This window comes from Ahaetulla prasina, chromosome 4 (assembly GCF_028640845.1).
Source record: "Ahaetulla prasina isolate Xishuangbanna chromosome 4, ASM2864084v1, whole genome shotgun sequence".
NCBI classification, from domain to species: Eukaryota; Metazoa; Chordata; class Lepidosauria; order Squamata; family Colubridae; genus Ahaetulla; species Ahaetulla prasina.
The window spans coordinates 21,456,143-21,479,307 of NC_080542.1; the positions used below are offsets into that span (position 1 = coordinate 21,456,143).

General features: G+C 41.1%; 1 protein-coding gene across 6 annotated transcripts; it reads right to left on the reverse strand.

The window, feature by feature from the left end:
- Nucleotides 1-71: 71 nt before the first annotated feature.
- MAZ (MYC associated zinc finger protein) lies at nucleotides 72-20,399 on the reverse strand. Of its 6 annotated transcripts, none has more exons than XM_058180791.1 (7): nucleotides 19,684-20,399; nucleotides 14,499-14,588; nucleotides 7,891-8,681; nucleotides 4,671-4,734; nucleotides 4,298-4,469; nucleotides 1,984-2,191; nucleotides 1,032-1,168 (listed from the first exon to the last, which is right to left on the reverse strand). In XM_058180791.1, the coding sequence occupies exons 1-6, from the start codon at nucleotides 19,717-19,719 to the stop codon at nucleotides 2,004-2,006; spliced, it is 1,341 nt and encodes a 446-aa protein (XP_058036774.1). In that variant the 5' UTR covers nucleotides 19,720-20,399; the 3' UTR covers nucleotides 1,032-1,168; nucleotides 1,984-2,003. The 6 variants fall into 6 exon arrangements, with proteins under 6 accessions (XP_058036776.1, XP_058036773.1, XP_058036774.1 ...); XM_058180792.1 differs by having other exon boundaries at nucleotides 14,499-14,585; nucleotides 19,684-20,398; XM_058180789.1 differs by lacking the exon at nucleotides 19,684-20,399 and adding an exon at nucleotides 18,927-19,136 and having other exon boundaries at nucleotides 14,499-14,585.
- Nucleotides 20,400-23,165: the final 2,766 nt, after the last annotated feature.

Below are 23,165 nucleotides of genomic sequence, written 5' to 3' on the forward strand. Positions count from 1 at the left end.
TGGACACAGCTTCATTACATTTGTGTTAACAACAACAAAAGAAAAACCACAAAGGATAGTTATTTTAAATGTCAGGGGATTTTTTTTTAATATATATAATACAAAAAAGCGGGAGACTCTAACCCCAAACTGTGGGGGTTGCATGCAACAAGGGAGGTGTTCAGCAGGTGGGGCATCAATGCTTGGTGCGAAGGGCTGATGCGCTTGGAACACGAATCACGAGAGAAGCTGAGGAAATGGAGCATTAAAAGACACCATGGAAGAATGAGGCATTGGGCAAGAAGGGGAATTGAGAGCAGATTCTCAGCACAGAAATGGAGAACACTCCACACTGAAGCCATGGAGAAAGAAATACAGCCCTTCTCCATCTCATCTCACTGCAGCCCCCACAACCCCAGCCATGAGCACCAGGCACCCAATGATGCCGCAAAATCCCAACCTATACCCCTTCTAACTTCTCTGTAGGTTCCCCAAGTTTTGTCAACCCCTCAACCAACCCATTATTTCTAACTCTGTACTCCTTCTCCTGCAACGTTGCTTATACTACGTCCCACAATGATTCCAGTCTCTGATCCCCCTTAGTCTGTGAGCTGAGCTTACTAAGTCGTTCTGTCTCGTTATCTCACTCTTTTAGTGAAGATCATTCGGGGGCAACAGGGGGCACTGCTGGAATAAGCAAGATCTACTGTGATAAAAGATTATCGTTATTTGGCTTAGACCATGGACTACAGAAATGAATGTATTTCCAGGACTGTTCTGAGGGCCACAAGTTAATAGTAAGGGAATCAATAAAATGAGGGTGCTCTCAAAATGCACAAAGTCTTTTCATGGCCCTCTGAACAAGTTGCTTCATTGGCTGAGCAGATGCTTTCCCAGCTCCACTATTTTATGAGCACAGGCAGGGGGAGAGAATGAATGAAACTGCCATTACATTAGAAACCCATATATGGCCACTGAATATCCATCTGGGCTTGAAGGCTCCAGCTGCCAGTGAGGGAGAGGGATGGGACTGGGAGGATTGGCTTCTGTCTCCCCACTCCCAGAAATCACCAGGGCTGTGTGGGGAGGGCTTGGCTCACAACCGAAGCTCCCTCCATGGGCAGCACCGTGACGGCGGCTGGAGGTGGAGCTGAGACGGCTGCAGCAAGGGGGCAAACCTCACCCGTACCTGTGGAGGAAGAGAAATAGAAAGTCAGAATGTTCATACCCTAAACTCTTACTGTTATTAGCCCAAGCTTTCAACTGGCTTCCTACATCCTCTTATTACCTTGCACTAGTTCAGGTTTAATAAACTGGTTTAATGAGATAAAGAAGAGATGCAGCTATCTTTTCTCCAAAATACCCTATTTATCCACAGCCTGGTAGAATTTCTCTCTAAAAGGCTGAACAGATTAAGTATGTTAAGTCTGTATAGGCTAATTAAATAAGGTCAGGCTGGCACTAACTGTTAATCCTCCTCCTGAAGACAATATGGAAACTCAGTTTATCACTTAAATGCCTGGATTAGAAAACTATAGAGTACAATGTAAAATAAAATGGATCTGTCCAGGATGCATAAATGCAAGCAACCATCTGTAAAGGCAAAAAGAAGCTAAAACACTTACCAATGGATTTGTATCTGTTGATAACATAAAGATATTTGTTGATATCCCCAACCCTCCTGGCTTTAACATTAAAAAAACACCATAATCCCACAGAAAAATACTCAGATAAATACAACACTCAATGGATTGTGTATGGCTTTTTAAAAATTACAATCAAATTCTGAAGATGAACCTGCAGGAAGATCACTCAAATCACACTATCAGATACTGCTATACGCAGCACTTTAAACTGGCAGAAAGATGCTAAGTTAGGATGCAGCTGCCCCAGGGAGGTGGGATTCTCCCTTTTCTCATTGAAAATATAAGGATGCCTAAACAATCCTAGGGGAAAAATGGGCCTCCCCTCCCCCTTCCCAGGACAGAAGGAAGTGGCTCTTGCCTGGTGGCCCGGCCAGTGTTTCACCGCAGCGGTTGGCCCTCAGTGGCCGCGGCCCCTTCTCCTGCGTGCGTCTGCAGATGCCCGTTGAGCTGAGCTGGGGTCTTGCAGTGCACACCACACAGCTTGCAAAGGAAACGCTCCAGCCGCGGGGCGGCTAGTCCATGGTCCTTGACCGCGTGGACCCTGAGGTAGGCCGCTGTGGTGAACCCTACGGGAGGGGGAGAAGGACAAAAACCAGCCAGGTCAGTGTCCGACCTAATGAAAGCGTTAACCCGGTGTCCTGCAATGCTTGGCTGTGCTTCATCTTAGAGGTGGTTTTGTCTTGAAACTTCGTGAAGGATCTATTGCAACAAGCTTCCCTAATTTCAGAGACAGCTTCTCAGCCCAAAAACAGCTGTTTCTTGCCACCAAGTAAGTTATTACTGTACAAACAGCACATCCCACCCTAAGGGCAGCTGCATCTTGCTACTAAGGAAATCAATATAGTACAAATAACCTAAATAAAATCACCAAACCTTCAACAGAAACATTTTAGTAAGAGAATGTCAGTAGAAACTCCCTACAAGAAATTTATAATGTTGCATTTCTATTATTTAATTCACTACAAATTTCAGAGCCAAAATTTAATCAAAAAAATAATAACTGCTATTTTATGTTTCTGAGGTTCCATATATATGAATATATATTATTAATATATGGATAACACACATTAATAAAAATGTAATCCAGGAGAAATATTGAAAGCACTTTTAAAATTTAAAAATTCCACCACAATTTTTAATTTGCACATTGTCTAATAATTTTAATTAATGTATTAAGGCTGTTGCATTGTCAAGATCATGTGGGATACTGAGTTATCAGAAGGATAGGATTGGAACAGACATATCCACTGCAGATATTAGGGAATTGCCTTTCAACCATTCTTAAAATTATTTCTTGTACACATCTATCAATTCATTGGATTATATCCATAGGAATAAGAAGCATTATCTTTCACTTATACTGCATAATATAAATCTCTTCAGTGTCTTACAAAATGAAACTAATGTTTTGACATGTAAATGGGAGAAAGAAATGTTGGGAACTGCTTGTATTGCCAAGCAGTTTGCTTATTGTAAACAAATATAAATTGGCAGCCTGATTAACACTTGAGTATTAAGAGATTTCAGTTTCAGTAATTCACATTGTATTTCCAAGATTTATTATGGATAATCTTAACAGGCCTCATATGCATTTTTGCAGAATTACCCATAGACAGCAAATTTGGTTCTATGTTTAAATATTTTTAATTGTATTTAAATCCTGCTTTTTTCCACGCAGCATTTGCCAGAACACACCTCTTCCATAAGGCCTCAGTGATTATACAAGGCTATTTAGCTGTATTCTAGTTAATGAAAATTATGCAGCTTATTTTCACAGTTATGGAAAAATAGTAATATTCAAATAGATTAGAAGCAGAGAAACTAATTCTAGTACTGCATTAGGTTATGAAGTTAATGAGGTGACTTAGGCCAGCCATTCTCCCTCAGCTCTAGGAAAAAGGCAATGGCAACCCACTAACTGAAATGACTTGTTTAAGCAGTTGCCAGAGTTTGAAACTGACTTGAAGATAACCCCCCACCCAAAAAAGGGAAATTTATATCTAGAAAAGATATTAAATTGGGGGTGGGGGCTAAGGCTGGGAATAGTACCTAGAAACCAAGTTGAACTTAACTTTACCTTCATACAGGTTAATCAAGAATAAAGAGATTTATCACAGAGAAGGAAAGAGCGTAAGGGAAAAACTTGAAAAACTACCGTATTTTTCAGAGTATAAGACACACATTCCCCCTCCCCAAAAAAGAGGGTGAAAATCTGGGCGCGTCTTATACTCTGATTGTAGCCCTGCCCAGCTTTTCAAACTGAGGTTTCAGAGGCTGGAAAAAGCATCAAAAACTAAGCTTCAGAAAAAAAGCCCCCAAACAGAGCTTCAGAGGCTTTTTTTCTGAAGTTGTTTGGGAGGCTTTCAGAGGCAGAAAAAAAAAGGGGGGGGGAAAGCAAGGCACAGAGCTTACAACCAAGAAACCTGCTGCCAATCAGCTTTTTTCTTATTTTTCTCCCCAAAAACTAAAGCGTGTCTTATACTCCAGTCTTATACTCTAAAAAATACGGTAAATCAATTTACTGGAATTAAATTCCAGTGAAACTGAATGAAAGCTAAGAAAACCTGCATACATTTGCATACAGGGCTTTTTAGCACATTTTTAAAGCAAGAGTTATATTTATATTTACATTTAAGTTCAAATGTTACCTGTCTTGAGTCCTATTCTCTTACCTTTGTTGCACAGTTCACAGACATGATTCGGCCCTTGGCTGTGTACTTTCATGTGGTCTGTGATATAGGCAGCACTCAGCATCTTTCCACACACGTGACATGGCACCTTTTCCTCATGACGGACTGTGTGAGCACGTAGTCGATCCTTAGTGGCAAAAGCTGCTTCACAAGTCTGAAAAATAGGGGGAAAAGAATCATATAAATGAATATTATATCTATTGGTCCATTGCCTAATGCATTTAACAGCTAGCGACTAAAGTGTGCATAAGATTCCCTTAATGTGTACGTCATCTTTGTTCTCTCTTGTATCAGGAAGACTGCCCAGAACACTTGAGCATAAATAAGTACAATGTTATCAATGGGGAAAAAATACCTCACATTTGAAGGGTCTCTCTGTTGAGTGGACTTGTCGAACATGGCTGTTCAAATGGTCTGGCCTGTGGGAGGAAAGAAAAAAGTAAGATAAAATGTGATTTTCTTATTCTCTAAATGGGTTGGGGTGATTCTACTTAATCACCAAAAAAACCCTTGCATTGAGAAATCGGACATCTTACATTTGGGGGAAGACTGGCATAACAGTGGTAAATTTTTTGTAGCAGGATTACATTTTTTAAAACTGGGAAGAATCATGTATATTTAATAACTGCAAAAGCAGCACATATATAATAGGAACAGCCTTCAGAACTTTAGTTTCAGTCTGGAAATTCTCATGTGCACAATACATACTACTAGTGATGGAAAATATATATGTCTAATTAACTAATGAGAATTTAAATTATTATATGCTGAACAATTCACAAGGAATGAATCCACCAAATGATTGATTAATCGGTAATAGATGTGTGGCAAATAGATACTAAATAAATCTAATGAGACAACAGAGCAGAATAAATCTGTTGGATTTATGGAGGACCCATATGGAGCAAGTTAAATCTGGAAATTATAATCCTGGAAGTGAGGGACATGTTTTTCATGTGTCAGAACATTTACTATTAAAAATGAGACTGCTTAACTACACCTAGTTAAATTTGAACTAATTTCTATAAGATTTTGCTTTTAGCATTCATAATAATGGGGAAAAATTGTAAATAGATTCAAGTGGTGTCTACTGTAAGTATTAAATAAAAATAGAAGGGATTCATTGCAGACAATACTACATCCTCTATATCTTATGCAATTCCTTTTGCTTCAGACTATATTCTGAATTCCATGACTGTCTTATTTAGCAACCATTTGCAATTATTACAGTAATGAAAAAGTACTTTTATAACCAGTTCTCACATTTATACCCTTCACAGGTTTGTGAAACAAAGGAAAACTGAAATAAAATCATAGGCATGATTGCAGTTTCATAGCGACTCCTTCCCTCAAGTACCAAACTTATCAGACCTTTTCTAATATAGGTTTTTAATTATTATAAATTGGATGTTTAAAAATAGTGAAGCTCTCTTATATTTTTGAATCCAGAAGAACCAATTCCTTTTATAAAACAAACCATAGGTATGTTAATTGTTCTTTTTATAAGGAGCTTTTTTGAGGGATTTCTAAGTAAAATGTAATAATTGACCAACCTGGCAATTTATTTGGGATACAAAATTACAAATGCTTGGCATTTGCAGAATATGAATATACTGTAAACATTAAAATATCTTATATTTAAAAAGCAGGGACATGACTTCCATAGTGGGAGCGAAGAGTGAGGGTAGTAAATAAAAACCAAGGGAGAAATTCTTGAGTACCAGCAATCTTTTTGATTGCTATTATCCATTTTCCCCTTGCCTTCCACAAAACAAAGTGCAACTTTTATTCAGAATTGTCTTTTTTTCCAAAACAGCTAGAGAAATTTAAAATCCCTATTATTGTTCAAATAAAAGCAACATAACTCTTTATTTGCTAATATTTGTATCAGCTGGAACTATTTTTCCTGTGTATTTTTTTAATTCAAAATTTGTAGGAATGACTGAAAAACAGCAACCTGGTTAAGATTTTTGCATTTCTAAAGCAAAACATAGATCCTTATTCTTTGGAACTTGCTTTTAGGACAAGTATGTAAAAAAAGTGTAGTTCATGAGCCCTATGCATCTCATCAGTATCTATTTGGTGACTTCCAGAGTACGTAGGATCAAAACTGACTTCTTTGGTATATTTTGGAGTGATTTTACCAAACACTTTAGAAGCAAAATCCCAATTTCTCTTTTCTTGTTTGTGTCCATTTTGAATCCTGGGTCTTCCTTGCTTTTTCAGTTCAAAATCTGAACTGAAGAAATTGTGCACTAACTCTAGATCTAACTACTATATGAGATTTCTCACTTCTATTCATAGTGTTATTTTTCTTACAATCCATGTCCTAAATTAAGCAGTTTCAGTATTTTAGTCCAAGCTATTCCAGACTCTTGCTATTTTATGGTTCCATTTCTTCTGTGCAGGTATTTATTGAAATATCCTAGAGTGCCAAAGTGTTTTGCAGTAATTAAAACTTTTAACCATAGTACATTGACAAAATGTATAAGCTTGTTGCCAAAACAGTACCACAATGTCATTACTTGATACTCTTGCAAGGTTTTAGTTCTGAAAATGTGGTATTTCCTTTTCCCACAAGCTGACTCATGGTTTGCTGCTTGATCCAAAAATATTTTTAATATATAAAAATCACAGCCTGGAATGTTTTCAGACTCTCATTTTGAGGAAAATGTAAGGCATTCCATGTTAACATGGAATTCAGATCTAAAAACAAAGGTCTCCCCAAATGTCGTATGCTAGCCGTGACAAATATTAAATTGTCCCCCCCTTCATAATATTGTCTTAGTATAGGCTTCTTTATATGCAGAAATTCTAAAAGTCATCTACTACTTAAAGGGCATCTTTTTTAGAATGTCTTTGAAGTATTATTTCAAACTATCAATCTGATTAGGTAATTTCACAGGTAATATCAAAATGAGTGTGCATTGGAATGAGTTTAAAATGGTTTTCCCATTTCTTTTAAAATTCAATAGATCTTTTATGTTTTCTGTGGTTCCAAACTTAATTCTTAGTCTGTCAAGATATCTTAATTCACTTTTGGTACCTTGTGCACATAATAATCAGAAAAGTGACTCATAGATTCTTTGATTTTAGAATCCACCGGAACTATGGCAGTAATTGGGAAGCTTTCAAGGTTGCACAGTCATTCGATAGCCACGTCAAGGAGAAATGTGTTCTCACATTTGTTCACTATTCTTCTCTCAGTTGAAATTTATATAGAATAAGGAAATTGTTGCTAAGGTTAATGATGAAAAGAAAGCATAGATTTCCTAAGGAGTTGACTATTATGGGGACCCATAGAACTAAGTGTCTACCAGTGTCTCTTAGAATGTTATGTCAGTGTATTAGAGAAATCTGAGGAAGTTAATAGAGGAAGGCTTGATCTCACCCACAAACTGATTTGGGAACTTGCAGTCTTACATTATTATGCCTTCCTAAGTCAGTTTAGCGTGTTGTATGTGTATCTTAGTCTTTACCAAAAAGGGGAAATATTTTTCTCAAATTTCTCATGCAAGCACTTCAAAAATTCCCATATGAAGTGTATCCTCCCTGAACCCTCAACTCCCTCATACCGAGAGAAACTCTTCCCACAGTGGCTGCAGATGTACGGCTTGTGCACAGCACCATCATGTGAACGGACATGATAGCTCATGCGGTCCTTCCGTTTGAACCGTTGCTGGCAGACAGGACATTGGTAGGGCTTCTCATCTGAATGTGACAACTTATGCCGATTGAGATGGTAGACATCTCTGAAGGCTTTCCCACACATCTCACAAGCATGGTTCTTCCGGATACGTTTGCCTGATGCTGTTGTGGTCACTAGGCCTGCACCTGACCCTGCAGTGTTTCCAGTACCCTCAGCAGAGGCAGGTGTTGCTGGGGCTGTACCACCGATGGCAGAAACGCTAAGCAAGCTGAGGGGAACCATAGTGGGCATCTTCATTGTTGTGGGTCCAGCGCGAGAAGCTTTTGCTCCTGTGTGTATAGCTTCATGGCGCCGCAGGTTGTAACCATTCTTGAATTCTTTAGCACACAGGGAACAGATGTAGGGCCCTTTACTCTTCGGTTTCTTCTGGGCTTCAGCTGCCTGGGGGTTGGCAGGAGCTGCCTGGGGGGTAGGGGCTTGCGTGGTCTGAGTGGGTGGCACTACTTGCCCACTCCCACCTTCAGAAGCAGAAGGCTGCTGCTGTTTCAAGGCAGCTGTATCTACTGTGGAAGCAGCTGGTGCAGAAGCAGTGGCAGCAGCAACCACAGCAGCTGCAGCAGCTGTTTCTTGTGCTGCAGCCAAAACAGGCAGGAGGTCCACTTGGAGGGACTCAGCAGGGGTAGCTGTCTGTTGGGGAGCAGCAGTTGTGGTGGCAGTCTGAAGAGAGAGAGATTGTATAATTGAGTAACATAGTGATGAACAATCAAGACAAACCCTACAGTAATCTAGCAATTTAAATACAAAGATAAGTAATTTCTTACTTAAAAAATAAGCATAGTTTTTACTAGCAGAAAGAGCATATGCTACTAAACGGAATAAAAGCAAATTCTTGGTTTTTAATATACTAATATTTCAGGTTCCACTATGTGGAGAATTCCTTTTTTCTGATCCCAGAATGTATTACATTGTCCCACTACTGAGACTAAAATAGTTTCCTTATTGCATAACAGGTAAGTGACACAGTATGTGTATTTAAAATTGATTGTTTATAAATACAAGGAACAAAAATCAGCATGTGTGCAATATCCTTGGAATAAGAGTAGAAGTAAAGTAGCTGGCTTTTGTCTATGACAGTGCAGAAGAGAGAGTAATTCCACAGTTCAACAGAAATGTATTGTAGTATGTTGAGTACTATCCCGTTTGTATTCCAGAGAATGTCTTTCTCTACACTAAACTGAGGCAATCAGTTTTAATGTGTGCACAAACAGGAAATAAGTAGGTAAATTATCTCTACGGTGTATTATTGATTCTGCTCAAGGTTCAGCTAAAGAAATAATCCATATGTGGCACAAGGCCTTAACTGTAGACTTAAGGGCATGTAGCTGTGCAGATACCCCAATGATGTATTTATGCTTTAATACCTGCAAGACAGAACCATCTTATTTTTCTTATAGTTTTCTCCACCAGGAGGAAAGAATCAGTACTACGTATTAGAGATTAAGTTCAGGTAATAGTACTCTCTAGATAAATTAATGCTTTTTGACTAGGTTGAACTTACCTATTATATTTTTACCAAATGGTTGGGAATTTCTATGTACTGCACTGCACTGCAAAGTGAAAATGCAGGCATTCTGATTTATGAAAAAACTGTAGGTTATAATTATTTTTCTATTTAAATAATGCCTACCACTAGTTTTAGCTTCCTGGAGAAACACTTTTAATTCTACCTTGATGTTCTCAGTGCTGCAGAAACATTCATTCACACTGATAAGGAGCTTACTTTCAATCTTCTAAGATACACCTGCTTATAATTTATCCTGAAGAATTATAGTAATAAAAAATTAACTTAAAATATTTATTTTAAGTGATACTCAATAGAAAGAGATCTCTCTTACAGCACATAATACAGTTTTCTTAGTATAAAGCTAATTATATTCTCTCAAGTCTATGCTGTTGCTGTTAAATAAGTTTTTGACTCAGTTTCAAAAACTATTTTAAAATTAAATACACCTTGAAACTGCTTCCATAAAAATGACTACGCTGTTGCCCAAACATGTTTGCTCTCACTATTTCAGACAATTTACAGGCAAAATGAGTAAGGGAAAGCCAACCCTCTTCCTCAGAGCATTAGATGATCAGCTATTACAAGGCAGATTTACAGAATCCATCTAGAAATAATTAGTTACATTTTAAAACGCATGGTTATCCTGAGCCATGCATATTTCAATAAATTACCTAATTTCTTCGTAATTGCCCAGAACATGGAGTTCTGAGATTAAAGCACTGCTGAAATTAAACCAGTATGTATATGAGCCCTAGGTTTCAAAAATCAATCAATTCTAACAAAAACATGTAGAATTTTACTGTTGTCATATTTAGGCCTTTTATTTTGCCTTTCATACTTACAAATGAAGTACATTTTCACACCACAAGTTATGAACCAGAACTGATTATATTCTGCATATTATCTGTACTGTCGATTTAAAATAAAGAGCAGAAATAGAGTCCAGACAATCCTAGGTATGATATAAGTGAACAGTAATACTGCCAGACCTATCTCAAAGACAGATTCTCAGTATTATAGTGATTGCTCCAACCATTCAACAGAAAGCATGGGACAGGAACTATGATATAATTTTAACTCCTCTAAGACATATGTAGGGGGATTGAATATCTACTTTGTGAAAATGCTGCTTGTTAAATAGACTTATATACAAATTATTGTTTGGTGATATAATAATCAATATACCGTGCATTCAGAAAGTATTCAGACCTCTTCACTTTTGTCAATTTTGTTATGCGGCAGCCGGATTCTACATTTGTTGAAATTCATTTTTTTTCTCATTAATCTACACTCAATACCTCATGACAAAGTGAAAACAGAATTTTAGAAATGTCTGTAAAGTTATTAAAAAGAAAAAAACTGAAATATCACACTGGCATATATATTCAGATCCTTTGCAACAACACTTGAAATTTAGCTCTGGTGCCTCCCACCCATTTTTCTTTATCATTGCTGACATGTTTCTACACCTTGATTGGAGTCCACCTCTGGTAAATTAAATTGATTGGACATGATTTGGAAAGGCACACACCTCTATACAAGGCCTCACAGCTGACAATGCATACTGTAGCAGAGCAAAAGCTATGAAGTCAAAGGAACTGCCTGCAGAGTTCAGAGACAGGATTACTGCAAAGCACAGATCTGGGGAAGGTTACAGTAAAATTTCTGCTGCACTGAAGCCTCCTATGAGCACTATGGCCTCCATAATTCTCAAATGAAGAAAGTTTGGCACAAACAGGACTTTTCCAAGAGTTGGTGCCCTGTCAAACTGAGCAATTGAGGGAGAAGGGCCTTAGTAAGAGAGGTGACCAAGAACCCGATGATCACTTTGACTGAACTTCAGAGATCCTGTGTGGATACGGGACAAAGTTCCAGAAGTACAACCATCACTGCAGCACTCCACCAATCTGGGCTTTAGGGTACAGTGGCTAGACGGAAGCCTCTCCTCAGTGCTAAATAAATGAAAGCCCACTTGTAGTTTTCAAAAAAGCATCTGAAGGACTTTCAGACTGTGAGAAACAAAATTCTCTGGTCTGATGAAAGATTGACTTATTTAGTCTCAATTCTAAACGTAATATCTGGAGGAAACCAGGCACCGCTCATCACCTGCTCAATTTCATCCCAAAAGTAAAGCATGGTGGTGGCAGCATCATGCTGTGGGGGTGTTTTTCAGCAGCAGGGACTGGGAGACTGATCAGGGTTGAGGGAAAGCTAAATGGAGCAAAATACAGGGATATCCTCAATGAAAACCTGCTCCACAGTGCTCAGGACCTCAGACTGGACTAAAGGTTCATTTCCAACATGGCAAGAATCCTAAGAACACAGGCAAGACAACATAGGAGTTTACGGACAACACTGTGAATGTTCTAGAGTGGCCCAGACAGAGCCCTGACTTGAATCCTTTTGACCATCTCTGGAGGGACCTGAAAATAGCTGTCCACCGATGGTCGCCATCCAACCTAACTGAGCTTGAGAGGATTTGTAAGGAAGAATGGCAGAAAATTCCTCAATCGAAGTGCGCAAAACTTGTCATGTCATACCCCAAAAGACTTGAGGCTGTAATTGCTGCCAAAGCTGCTTCAACAAAGTACTGAGTGAAGGATTTGAATACATGCCAATGTAATATTTCATTTTTTCTTTTTCATACATTTACAGACATTTCTAAAATTCTGTTTTCACTTTCATTATGGAATACTGAGTGTAGATTAATGAGAAAAAATGAAATTCAACAACTGTAAAATCAGGCTGCAACATAACAAAATTGATAAAAGTGAAGAGGTCTGAATATTTTCTCAATCCACTGTAAGTGACCAAATCAGACATTTGTTCGTAACTTTGAACAAATCCTCTAACTTTAATTGGAAATAAATCTCAGTGAGTTCAAGAAGATATAGTCAAGAAACATGGAAAGAATTATTATGTCACTAAAATGATGTAAGACATGTCTTAGAAAAAATGACCATAAAACACTACATAATCTTTGACCTACAATTTCAGAAGATGATTTGTTATCTATGTCAGCAGTCACCAATTGGTGGTCCGTGGACCATTGGTGGTCCGCGAGAAAATTTTGGTGGTCCACAGAAAAATTATTTGCATTTTTAATATTGCAGTAAATCAAGGGTCCTAAAACTACGGCCCCTGGGACAGATACATGCAATGAACGTTTGTTTTGCTGCAGAGAGTCTCCCCCTTCAGGGTCTTCTTGTGTGGGTTGGAGAGGGGCAGAAATTCTGACTTGGGGTCTGCTTCGGCCTCCTGGTGCAGGGCTTTGGACGAAGGCTGGAGAGAAGCACCGCTGGTGGCGAAGAGCCAGAGGGCCTTGTTCTAGTGGGACTGCATCATGGCCTGGAACTGGCTGACCATCTCAGCCCGCTGAGCCTCCAGGCACTGGTACTTGGCCTTGCACTGCCGCAGGTCTTCCCTCTGCTTGGAAAGCCTATGCTCGTAGTCCTCAGTGAGGTGCTCCTGCTGAGCCTCCTTCTCAATCAGATCCAATTTGAACTGAGCTGTTTTGCCAATTCTTTCTCATGGTGGCTGCTTAGCGCCAGCAACTGCTTCCTGTTGGGCCCTAAAGAGCACCGGTGGGCAGGCAAGGAGTTGGCCACACCCACCCAGTCACATGACTACCTAGCCACATCCACCCAGCCGGTCATTAGGCAGATCGTATTAGTGGTCTGCGGGATTTAAAATTATGAATTTAGTGGTCCCTGAGGTCCGAAAGGTTGGTGGCCCCTGATCTATATTATTAACAAGTAGGCTTTAGTGCTTTTTAAATAATATATTTAGATACAATCTTTAAAAAGCAACAAAACAATTTCTTGACTTAGACTATGACAATCTTACTTGCTTCTCTGTCTATGACAAAAGGTTATCAAAATGGTAAGATAAACAAACCTAAGTCTTCCAAGATTATAGCTGTAACAGGGGGGAAAAACTCATTCGCAAACATGAGTGAAAACTGCTATTTGTTTATGTGGGGTACAAGTAAAAATCCAAAGCAATGAAGCCACAAAATGAAGAGTAAAGGTGGGTAGACTTTGACTTATCCCTAAAAAAATTTGGCATCTCAGCTACAAGGTCAAAGACAGCTCCTGTTTTGCATGCTATTTATTTACTTTAAGCAGAAAAGGTATGAATATTATGTTTATTCCTGCTTGGTAAATGAAGCACCAATTGACTGAGTTACATGATGCAGCTACTACATATGTATTGTGTTTTGGATACTTTACCTCAAACCAAGTTTGAATAGTAAGTACACGGAGGCACTTTTTCCTACAGCTGAGCAACACTCATCTGTTAGATATTTGTCAGCATCAAACTTTTTGCATTTTCCAGAAACACATTAACATTTTTGTTCAGATTGGCTTTATTTTTAGATAATCACAAGGAAATTTTTAGGCTGCAGTTCTATTGGAAGTTAAGCCCCATTGAATATTTTAATCTTTATTTAAAAAAAACAGAACAAATCCAAAATGATGCTACAATTTTTTTCTTCTGTTCAATCCTGTCCAATACTCCAAGACTGTCTGAATTAGACCCTGCAGTTTTTTTGGCAAGGTTTTTTAGAAGTGGTCTGTCATTTGCCTTTTTCCTAGGGCTGAGAGAAATGACTAGCCCAAGGATCATTAAGCTGGCTTTGTTCTTAAAGAGGGACTAGAATTCACAGATCCTACTTTCTAACCTGATGCTTTAACCACTACACTAAACTGGCTCTCACAAATTTTACTAGTCTTGGCCTAATGATTATTTCAGAGTCAATAGTATAAAAAAAGTGACTTCAAATAATAACTAAATTATAATAAAACTCATTTATAGCAACAGCAACAACTTTCAATAAAAGTCTTGAAAAGGGTGCAATTACTTTTGATATACAAAAAATCTAACTGGCAATAGTGAGACACCGTTGCTTCTAGCAACTGTTTTCCCATAGACTCACTTGATTTTCTTTTATTGCCTAAATAGCTTACCTGGAAGGGACTTTGACTACAGCCCTGAGCAGCAAAAAATCTTGACTGGATTTCAGTCCCAACTTGTAGAGGATTCTGAGTATGACTCTGCTAAAAAAAACAAAATAAAGGAGATCAGGGAATTTTAATTTAAAAAAAAGAATTCTTATGATAGGCAACTGCAAAAACCAATATAGAGAGAAATAATTGCCAATAATTGTAAATAATAATTGATTCCACAGGAAAACTGATTTAAACTAGAAGAGGACTCATTACAAAAGATAACGTATCTTAAACCAGATAGTAGTGTGACCCTTAAACAGGATAAAATATAAATACAATTATAACAATTATAATCCCCTCAGTTTAGAATGGTCCCCATTCTAATATTCTTCTGGAAGGCGCTGAAGATCTGGTTCTGCCAGAAGGCCTGGGGAACCCAGAATGGAGCCATTTAATGGCTCATGTGATCTGCTGTCACTGGGGTGGGGGGTCATTTTGTTATTTATTTATTTATTTATTATTTATTATTCAGATTTGTATACCGCCCTATCTCCCGAAGGACTCAGGGCGGTTCACAGGCACATAAAACATTTATATACAAATTAAGATAATCATTAAAAAACTTATTCTAATGCCAAATTATTAAAAATATAAATATAAATATTAAAACCAATTTAAAACCCCTATAAATTTAAAATCTAAGCCAGTCCTGCACAGATGAATAAATGTGTCTTGAGCTCGCGACGGAAGGTTCGGAGGTCCGGAAGTTGACGGAGTCCTGGGGGGAGTTCGTTCCAGAGGGTGGGAGCCCCCACAGAGAAGGCCCTTTCCCTGGGTGTCGCCAGACGACACTGCCTAGCTGACGGCACCCTGAGGAGTCCCTCTCTGTGAGAGCGCACGGGTCGGTGAGAGGTATTCGGTAGCAGTAGGCGGTCCCGTAAATAACCCGGCCCTATGCCATGGAGCGCTTTGAAGGTGGTTACCAGAACCTTGAAGCGCACCCGGAAGGCCACAGGTAGCCAGTGCAGTCTGCGCAGGATTGGTGTCATACGGGAGCCACGAGGGGCTCCCTCTATAACCCGCGCAGCCGCATTCTGAACTAACTGCAGCCTCCGGATGCCCTTCAAATGGAGCCCCATGTAGAGAGCATTGCAGTAATCCAGGCGAGACGTCACGAGGGCGTGAGTGACCGTGCATAGGGCATCCCGGTCTAGAAAGGGGCGCAACTGGCGCACCAGGCGGACCTGGTAAAAAGCTCTCCTGGAGACGGCCGTCAAATGATCTTCAAAAGACAGCCGTTCATCCAGGAGGACGCCCAAGTTGCGCACCCCTTCCATCGGGGCCAATGACTCGCCCCCAACAGTCAGCCGAAGACTCAGCTGACTGTACCGGGATGCCGGCATCCACAGCCACTCTGTCTTGGAGGGATTGAGCTTGAGCCTGTTTCTCCCCATCCAGACCCATACGGCTTCCAAGCACCGGGACAACACTTCGATAGCTTCGTTGGGGTGGCCCGGTATGGAAAAGTACAGCTGGGTGTCATCAGCGTACAGCTGGTACCTCACACCGAAGCCACTGATGATCTCACCCAGCGGCTTCATATAGATGTTGAACAAAAGGCGAGGATCGACCCTGCGGCACCACAAGTGAGGCGCCTGGGCCGACCTCTGCCCCCTGTCAACACCGTCTGCGACCGGTCGGAGAGATGGGAGGAGAACCACCGATAAACGGTGCCTCCCACTCCCAATCCCCCCAACCGGCGCAGCAGGATACCATGGTCGATGGTATCGAAAGCCGCTGAGAGGTCTAATAGGACCAGGGCAGAGGAACATCCCCTATCCCTGGCCCTCCAGAGATCATCCACCAACGCGACCAAAGCCGTCTCAGTGCTGTAACCGGGCCGGAAGCCGGACTGGAACGGGTCTAGATAGACAGTTTCATCCAGGTGTAAGGGAAACTGATATGCCACCATACTCTCTACAACCTTCGCCGCAAAGCGAAGGTTGGAGACCGGACGATAATTACCTAAAACAGCCGGGTCCAGGGAAGGCTTCTTGAGGAGGGGTCTCACAACCGCCTCTTTCAAGGCGGTCGGGAAGACTCCCTCCACCAAGGAAGCGCTCGTAATTGCCTGGAGCCAGCCTCGTGTCATCTCCTGAGTGGCCAGCACCAACCAGGAGGGGCACGGGTCCAGTAAACACGTGGTGGCATTCAACCTACCCAACAACCTGTCCATGTCCTCGGGAGCCACAGGGTCAAACTCATCCCATAAAATGTCACCAAGACCACCCTCAGCCGTCTCACCCGCGTCACCGCAATTTTGGTCCAGACCATCCCGAAGCTGAACGATTTTATCGTATAGATAACCGTTAAACTCCTCAGCACGTCCCTGCAACGGGTCATCCCGCTCCCCCTGGTGTAGGAGGGAGCGAGTCACCCGAAACAGGGCGGCTGGGCGGTTATCTGCCGATGCAATGAGGGAGGAGGCGTAGCTACGCCTCGCTTCCCTCAATGCCACTAGGTAAGCCCTAGTATAGGACTTCACTAGTGTCCGATCAGCTTCCGAACGGCTAGACCTCCAGGAACTCTCTAGGCGTCTTCTCCGGTGCTTCATTCCTCTCAGCTCCTCGGAGAACCAAGGAGCCGGTTGGGACCTGCGCCGGGTAAGAGGCCGCAAAGGCACGACACGGTCTAAGGCCCCCGCCGCGGCCCGTTCCCAGGCCGCAACAAGTTCCTCAGCCGAGCCGCGAGCCAGACCCTCAGGAAATGGCCCAAGCTCCGTCCGGAACCCCTCCGGGTCCATCAGGCGCCTGGGACGGAACCAACGTATCGGCTCCATCTCCCTGCGGTGGTGAATGGGGTCAGAAAGTCCAGGCGAAGAAGAGAGTGATCTGACCATGACAAAGGTTCAATGACTATTTTGTTATATTGTACTATATTAATTTATTTGATTCTTTTTATTAGTTTCTATTGTTTTAAATGTGGTTTTGTATTCTGTAAGCCGCCTTGAGCCACCATGGCCGAATAGGCAGCAATATAAATTCAATCAATCAATCAATCAATCAATCAATCAATCAATCAATGCTGTAAAGATCAGAATCATTTTTATAACTTTTTCTTTCCTTTATTTTTTCTTTGCTTATCACTTTTCTTTTACCTTAATTTCACTTTAAATATGTATTGTTTTTATCTTATAAATGCTTATTTAATTAAAAAAAATTTGAAAATGTCAACCATATTGAATTTTTGAATTGGGAGAAAGCTCAAACTTTTCTTCATCTGAGCTAAGTATTTTTAAGCATTTTATGCAAGTATGGCCAGATTATGAATACATTGATCAACTGAGATGGAAATGAAAAAATAGAAGAAAAAAAAGAATTTATAACATTTAAGTACATCAATTAGCATTCAAATTCAAATCCCATGAAACAGCAAGATATCGAAGCAGTTGATTATGCTTGCAGCCAAAATAAATTGAGATCCTATGTAGAATACGAGATAGAGTTATATGAAAATTTTCTAAGGAGACCAGAAAAGCTAACAAGTAGCAAGAGATAAAGGCAGTTGTGTAAAATGTGCCTTACATTTCTGAAGTGTAGAATAAGGCTACAATGAAGGGAGGATAAAGAGAAAGCTGCAGATGAAGTTAAGGTGTCTGAAACTTAAGAAGACAGTTAATTTAAAGGAGAATCATTTAGAAGTGGTTTGAAAACTGATGGTGGCCTATCTGAAAAACAGGTGGCCTAGGTTGTCTTCTGCTGAGGAATTTCTGATCAGAAAAAACAAGTACTGGAAAAAAAATACAGCACTCCTACCAGATGAAAGAATAGGGGGAGCATACACAGGAAGAGGTTAGTCTTTGGATGAACACTGAAAACTGAAGTTCAAAGAATTAAAAATGATAGCAAATTAAGACAAATCGTTACAAGAGGGTGGAAAAAAAGACATATTGAAGCAAATACAATCAACTGACTTTAGGCAGGGCTTAACCAGCCACATACACATTTTCCCCCAAAGCACTGAGAAGTAAATGAATGGAAGAGATGAGCCTATTAGGCATATCTACACCTATTTATATAATCTTAACTCTTTGTTGGTGAAATGGAATTATCTGGGATTACATGTATGTTTGAAAACAGTTGGGGAATGGATTGCTGGTTTAAATAATTAAAAGGGGGCAGCAAATTAAGACAAGCAACTCAATGGGGTGTGGAAAGGACAGCACGTTAAGGCAACTCTCATGTGGTCGGGTCTGGCCACCAATTCACCCAAAATGTTGGAAAGTAAATAAATGGAGTCATATGCCTTTTATTAGTTAAGTCTAAGCTGTCTATTACTAGGTCAGATGGAAGAATTGGGGATATTTCTGCATTATCCTATGGCAAAAGACCATCTACCCATGAGAGTTCATACAAAAAAAAAAAAATAGGTGGAAAATTCACACACCTGTTGGCACCAGAAGGTAGTCCATAGCCACCTCCTACTGTTAGTGCATGCGCTTGAGGGTAAGGAAATACCGGGGACCGGAAAATGGGAAGGAAGCACCTTTTGGGCATGGGTGGCCAAGTTCAAACTAATGCGGGGTGGAAACCCCTGGGATACTGGCCTGACAAGCAGGGAGCCAACATGGATAAGGGACATTATATTGGTCGAGGATGGTGGGAGTGTGGAGGTAGCAGGAAAGGGGAGGATTATGTGTGTGTGGCAGGGCGAGGAGACCGAGGCGTGCGTATTTTAGGGGGGCATTTTGGAAAGGAAGCTCCCTCGGAGTGGGGCTGAAGAGGCACCGAGGTAGCAACTGGCAGAGAAAAAGGTGGGGGAGCAGCGCGAGGGGCTGGGCAGAGCAAGCGCGAGAGGGAGGTGACCGTTGGCGGGGGAGAGAAACGCGAGGGGCTGGGCACAGCGAGCGTAGAGAACGAGGGGGTAGAGGGAGCGCAAGGCAACGCTGGGCGGAGGGTGGTGACCGTTGGGGCAGCGCGAGGCGGACGGGGGGGGAGCGCGTGCCGAGTGCGCCCTGCTGGCCCGCGCGCGCAAGGGCCCCCGCCCGCTGGGATTCCCGAGGGGAGGGGAGGGGTAGGGAGGATGTGAGTAGGGAGTCTAGAGCTCCAGCTTGCGCTCTCTTGTCCTTCCCTCCTCGCGCTCCCCCCCCTTTTTTTTTTGCGGAGAAGGGAGGGGGAAGGTGGAGGAAAAAGGGGGGGGTTACCTGGAAGATGAAGCTGCTCCAGTTGCTCGGGTCCATGGCGGCGGTAACGAGCGGGGGAGGGGGTTCAGCTCGGCGAGAGGGGGGGTCGGGAAGGGAGGGGGGAGCGAGTGGGGAGCAGCAGCAACGTCGCGCGGGCGGGGGGAGTGAGGTGGGAGGGGGGATAGAGCGAGGAGGCAGCGGCGCGAGGATTCCTCGGCGCGCACGCTGATTGGCCCCTTGCGCGCGCGCGCGCGCTCCCCCCCTCCCGCACCACAGCCTTTCTGAGCGGGAGGGGGAAAAGAGGGGTGTGGAGGCGGCGGCAGGTATTGATTGGGTGGGGCTGTAGTCCTCGCTCTCGACGTGCGCGGGTCCGTACGAGGGACCCCACGTGTGGTGCCTGCTGATTGGGCGGACTGGCGAGCGCTGTGACCGTAGGGCTCATTCTTTCAAAGACTAAAGTTGATTGGCCAATGCCAAAGCGGCCGCGCGCGACTAACGGTTGCATTTTTCTCCTCCCCGTTATTTTTTTTATCAAAGTGACAGGGACCCGTTTTACAAAATGGCCGCCAGCCTTGATCTTTTCACCTTCTAATGTGGTTACATCTTTGCTGCCAACCGTTCATATTATTTATATTCTACTTTACATCCATTTAATCTTTACTGGTAAAAAATGCAAGAAGGATTAACGAAGTTCATATATTAACCTGTTAAGTTTTAATTATACTGACCAGTGAAGAGTTCACTTGCAGAGGACAAGTGAAACCCCTTACAATGCAAAGTATGCATGCACCTTGCGTTTGTGAAATGCTGCAACACAAAGAAGATACTTTTTTTCCTGTTAGCAAAACTATTCAAGAAGTATAATGCCTTACTCTATTGTAATTTAGGCAGAATACAAACGAATAAATAAAAGTATTATCAATGTTTAAATAATAAATTGGTTTAAAATTCTTTGGGGGGAAAAAGCAAGTCAAGTAAATTAAGTGATCTTGATTTTAGTAGTTTCCTTATAAATATTTGCTTGGGTGAAAAGACATCTCGAGTTTGCAGATGGCTTTAGGCAAGCCTATATCTCCAAAAACATAAAATTCCACTGCTGGGCTACAATACAAAGGAGTACATTTTTAAATAAGTTTTTGTTTTAACTATTTTACCTGCTCCCTGGATAGAAAAATGGGATGTAAATCAGTGTGAAAGACAATAAGAGCAATAGATTGATCCAATGGTTTTAACTGATTTTTTTTTCCTTTTTATATACTATTAGATGCTGCTTTGAAGAATTGGTTAAAGAATCAGGCTAGAAACCAGAAGCTCTAGTGCCATCTTATGTACAAAGCTAGCTTGGTGACCTTTCAGCCCTAGGAAGAAAGCATTAGCAAGCCACTTCTGAAAAATCTAGTCAAGAAAATTGTAGGGGCTTGTCTAGGCAGTTCCAAGACTCGGACACAATTCAACAGAAGAAAAAGGGAAATTCTTCCAAAAAATATAGTAGAAATTTGTATTAATATGCAATAGTAATATGCTACTGCAGAGCTGTGAGAACTGCACAACTGAGAACTTATAGCTTGAACAGCTCTGCCAAAACTTGCTGGAAAGTTGTCCTTTTAACTCTGAAAGATACTCAATTTATTTCTGGTGAACAATAGCCTAAAATAAAATAACATTTCTTTATACTGGAAAAAATTACGCAATTCTGATTTTCACATTTGTCTGCTTTCTTCTAAGGAAATCTAGTGATATATATAGTCCCTGAACTGATACCTGCATGCTGAAATTCAATAGGATTGCCATGTTGAATATATATGGATATAATCACAAGAAGAGGTTTCTAAACAATATAAAAGGGATTCACATCTTTGATTTGTGTATCCCCTGGAACAGGGTAGAGCCTTTTAATTAGGTTTGTGTATTTCATGCAAAAGGATAAAGGCTTCCCCAATTAGCTTTATCTCTTCCTGATAATTTTTGTGTTCACACTTGGCTATTTAGCCCCCTAAAGCAGAGGGAACTCGGGTCAAAGATGAGATACATTCTTAGGTAGGAGGGGGAAGAGATAAGGCTCTGTTAAAAAGTTGGAACATATAGTTTGATAAATGCCAGGTACTTCACAACAGACCCCAATAATAGCATATGTTTGTTCCAGGAAGTTAGTCAATGTGGCTAACATAAAATGTCATTTTATGACTCAGTATGTTGATCACAAAGTTGCACTGTATTGAATAAAACCACAAGAACCACATCCTGCAGATGTAATCCTTTCCTTGGATATCTGCACAGGAGACAAATAATACGTGCATGTTACCATGCCAATGTTCACCTAATTTACAGCCGACAGGATGCAAGAGATAATGGGGGCATTTGTGTGATCCTCTCTTCATGCCCATCCATTTCTGATACATCCATTTTCTGTGGATTGATCTTTTCCAGTTGTTGGGAGAAATTTTCTTATGTGCCAGGTTTCTAAATTGCCCTGGCAGCTTCCAAGAATCTTATTTTTAAAAAAACACAACAAAATACAAGATCAGCATTTCTTTGTACTATCTGGTCTAAGCAAATTAGATTATCAAAAAGATAATGACTATGGTTTACTTAGGTATATTTTACCAGATGACAATAATAAAAAGTGCTTGCATTGCAGCTGTGCAATCCAGATGTATGCATATTTATGGTATTCAATTACATTTGCAACTAAATATAACGGATTGATGCAGTGTGCTAAAATCTTAAACATACAGAACGCATCATGTTTATCGTAAGAGCAATACTAACGTTTGGTGCTTAAATAAGAGAAAGTAAAAGAAAATGGCTGATGAGCCAAACGATTACAGCTAGAAGAGACACAGTCATCCCGGTTGTGTTCACCCAAACCTCACCCAACTGAGTCACTTACAGATACATAATAACAAACTACATCTCTAGTTCCACCAACCAATTTTCTCTAAGCACATGCAGACTGCTTATGCCAATTCCGCGCTCGTAGATCAGAAAGACGCATGCGCTCCAGGAAGGAACGGAAGCGTGCACGGAGAGATGCGGAGGCACTGCGAAAACAATATGCTCGTGCTCGGCAGCTCCGGTCTCGGTCGCGCGCGCCTGAACGCAAGAGAAGTTGTAAATAAACTAAGGCGCATGCGTCTCAAGGGTCTTGTGATTCTATCTAGATTTACACCGCGTCCGCCGCCGAGTGCCAGAAGCTCGGTTCACGCATGCGTTCTTCCACAAATGTGAGCATGCAGGATAATATGCCGCATGCGTAGTAGAACGCCTAGCAATTCTAACTTCCGGGTGACGACTGGAGGTGGGGTCGGTATTTTACTGGATGTTTGGGCTAGATCGGTGAACGTTTGAACGGCTGTTTAAAGAATTGCATTTAGATTGGTGCTCCGAATAAGTTTATTGACAAGGCTTACCTTTGCTGCGCCGTTAAGTGCATTTTATAGAATTTTCCCTCCCATCTCTCCTTGGGAATCCGAATTGATATGTAGAAGTGATTTTTTCTATCT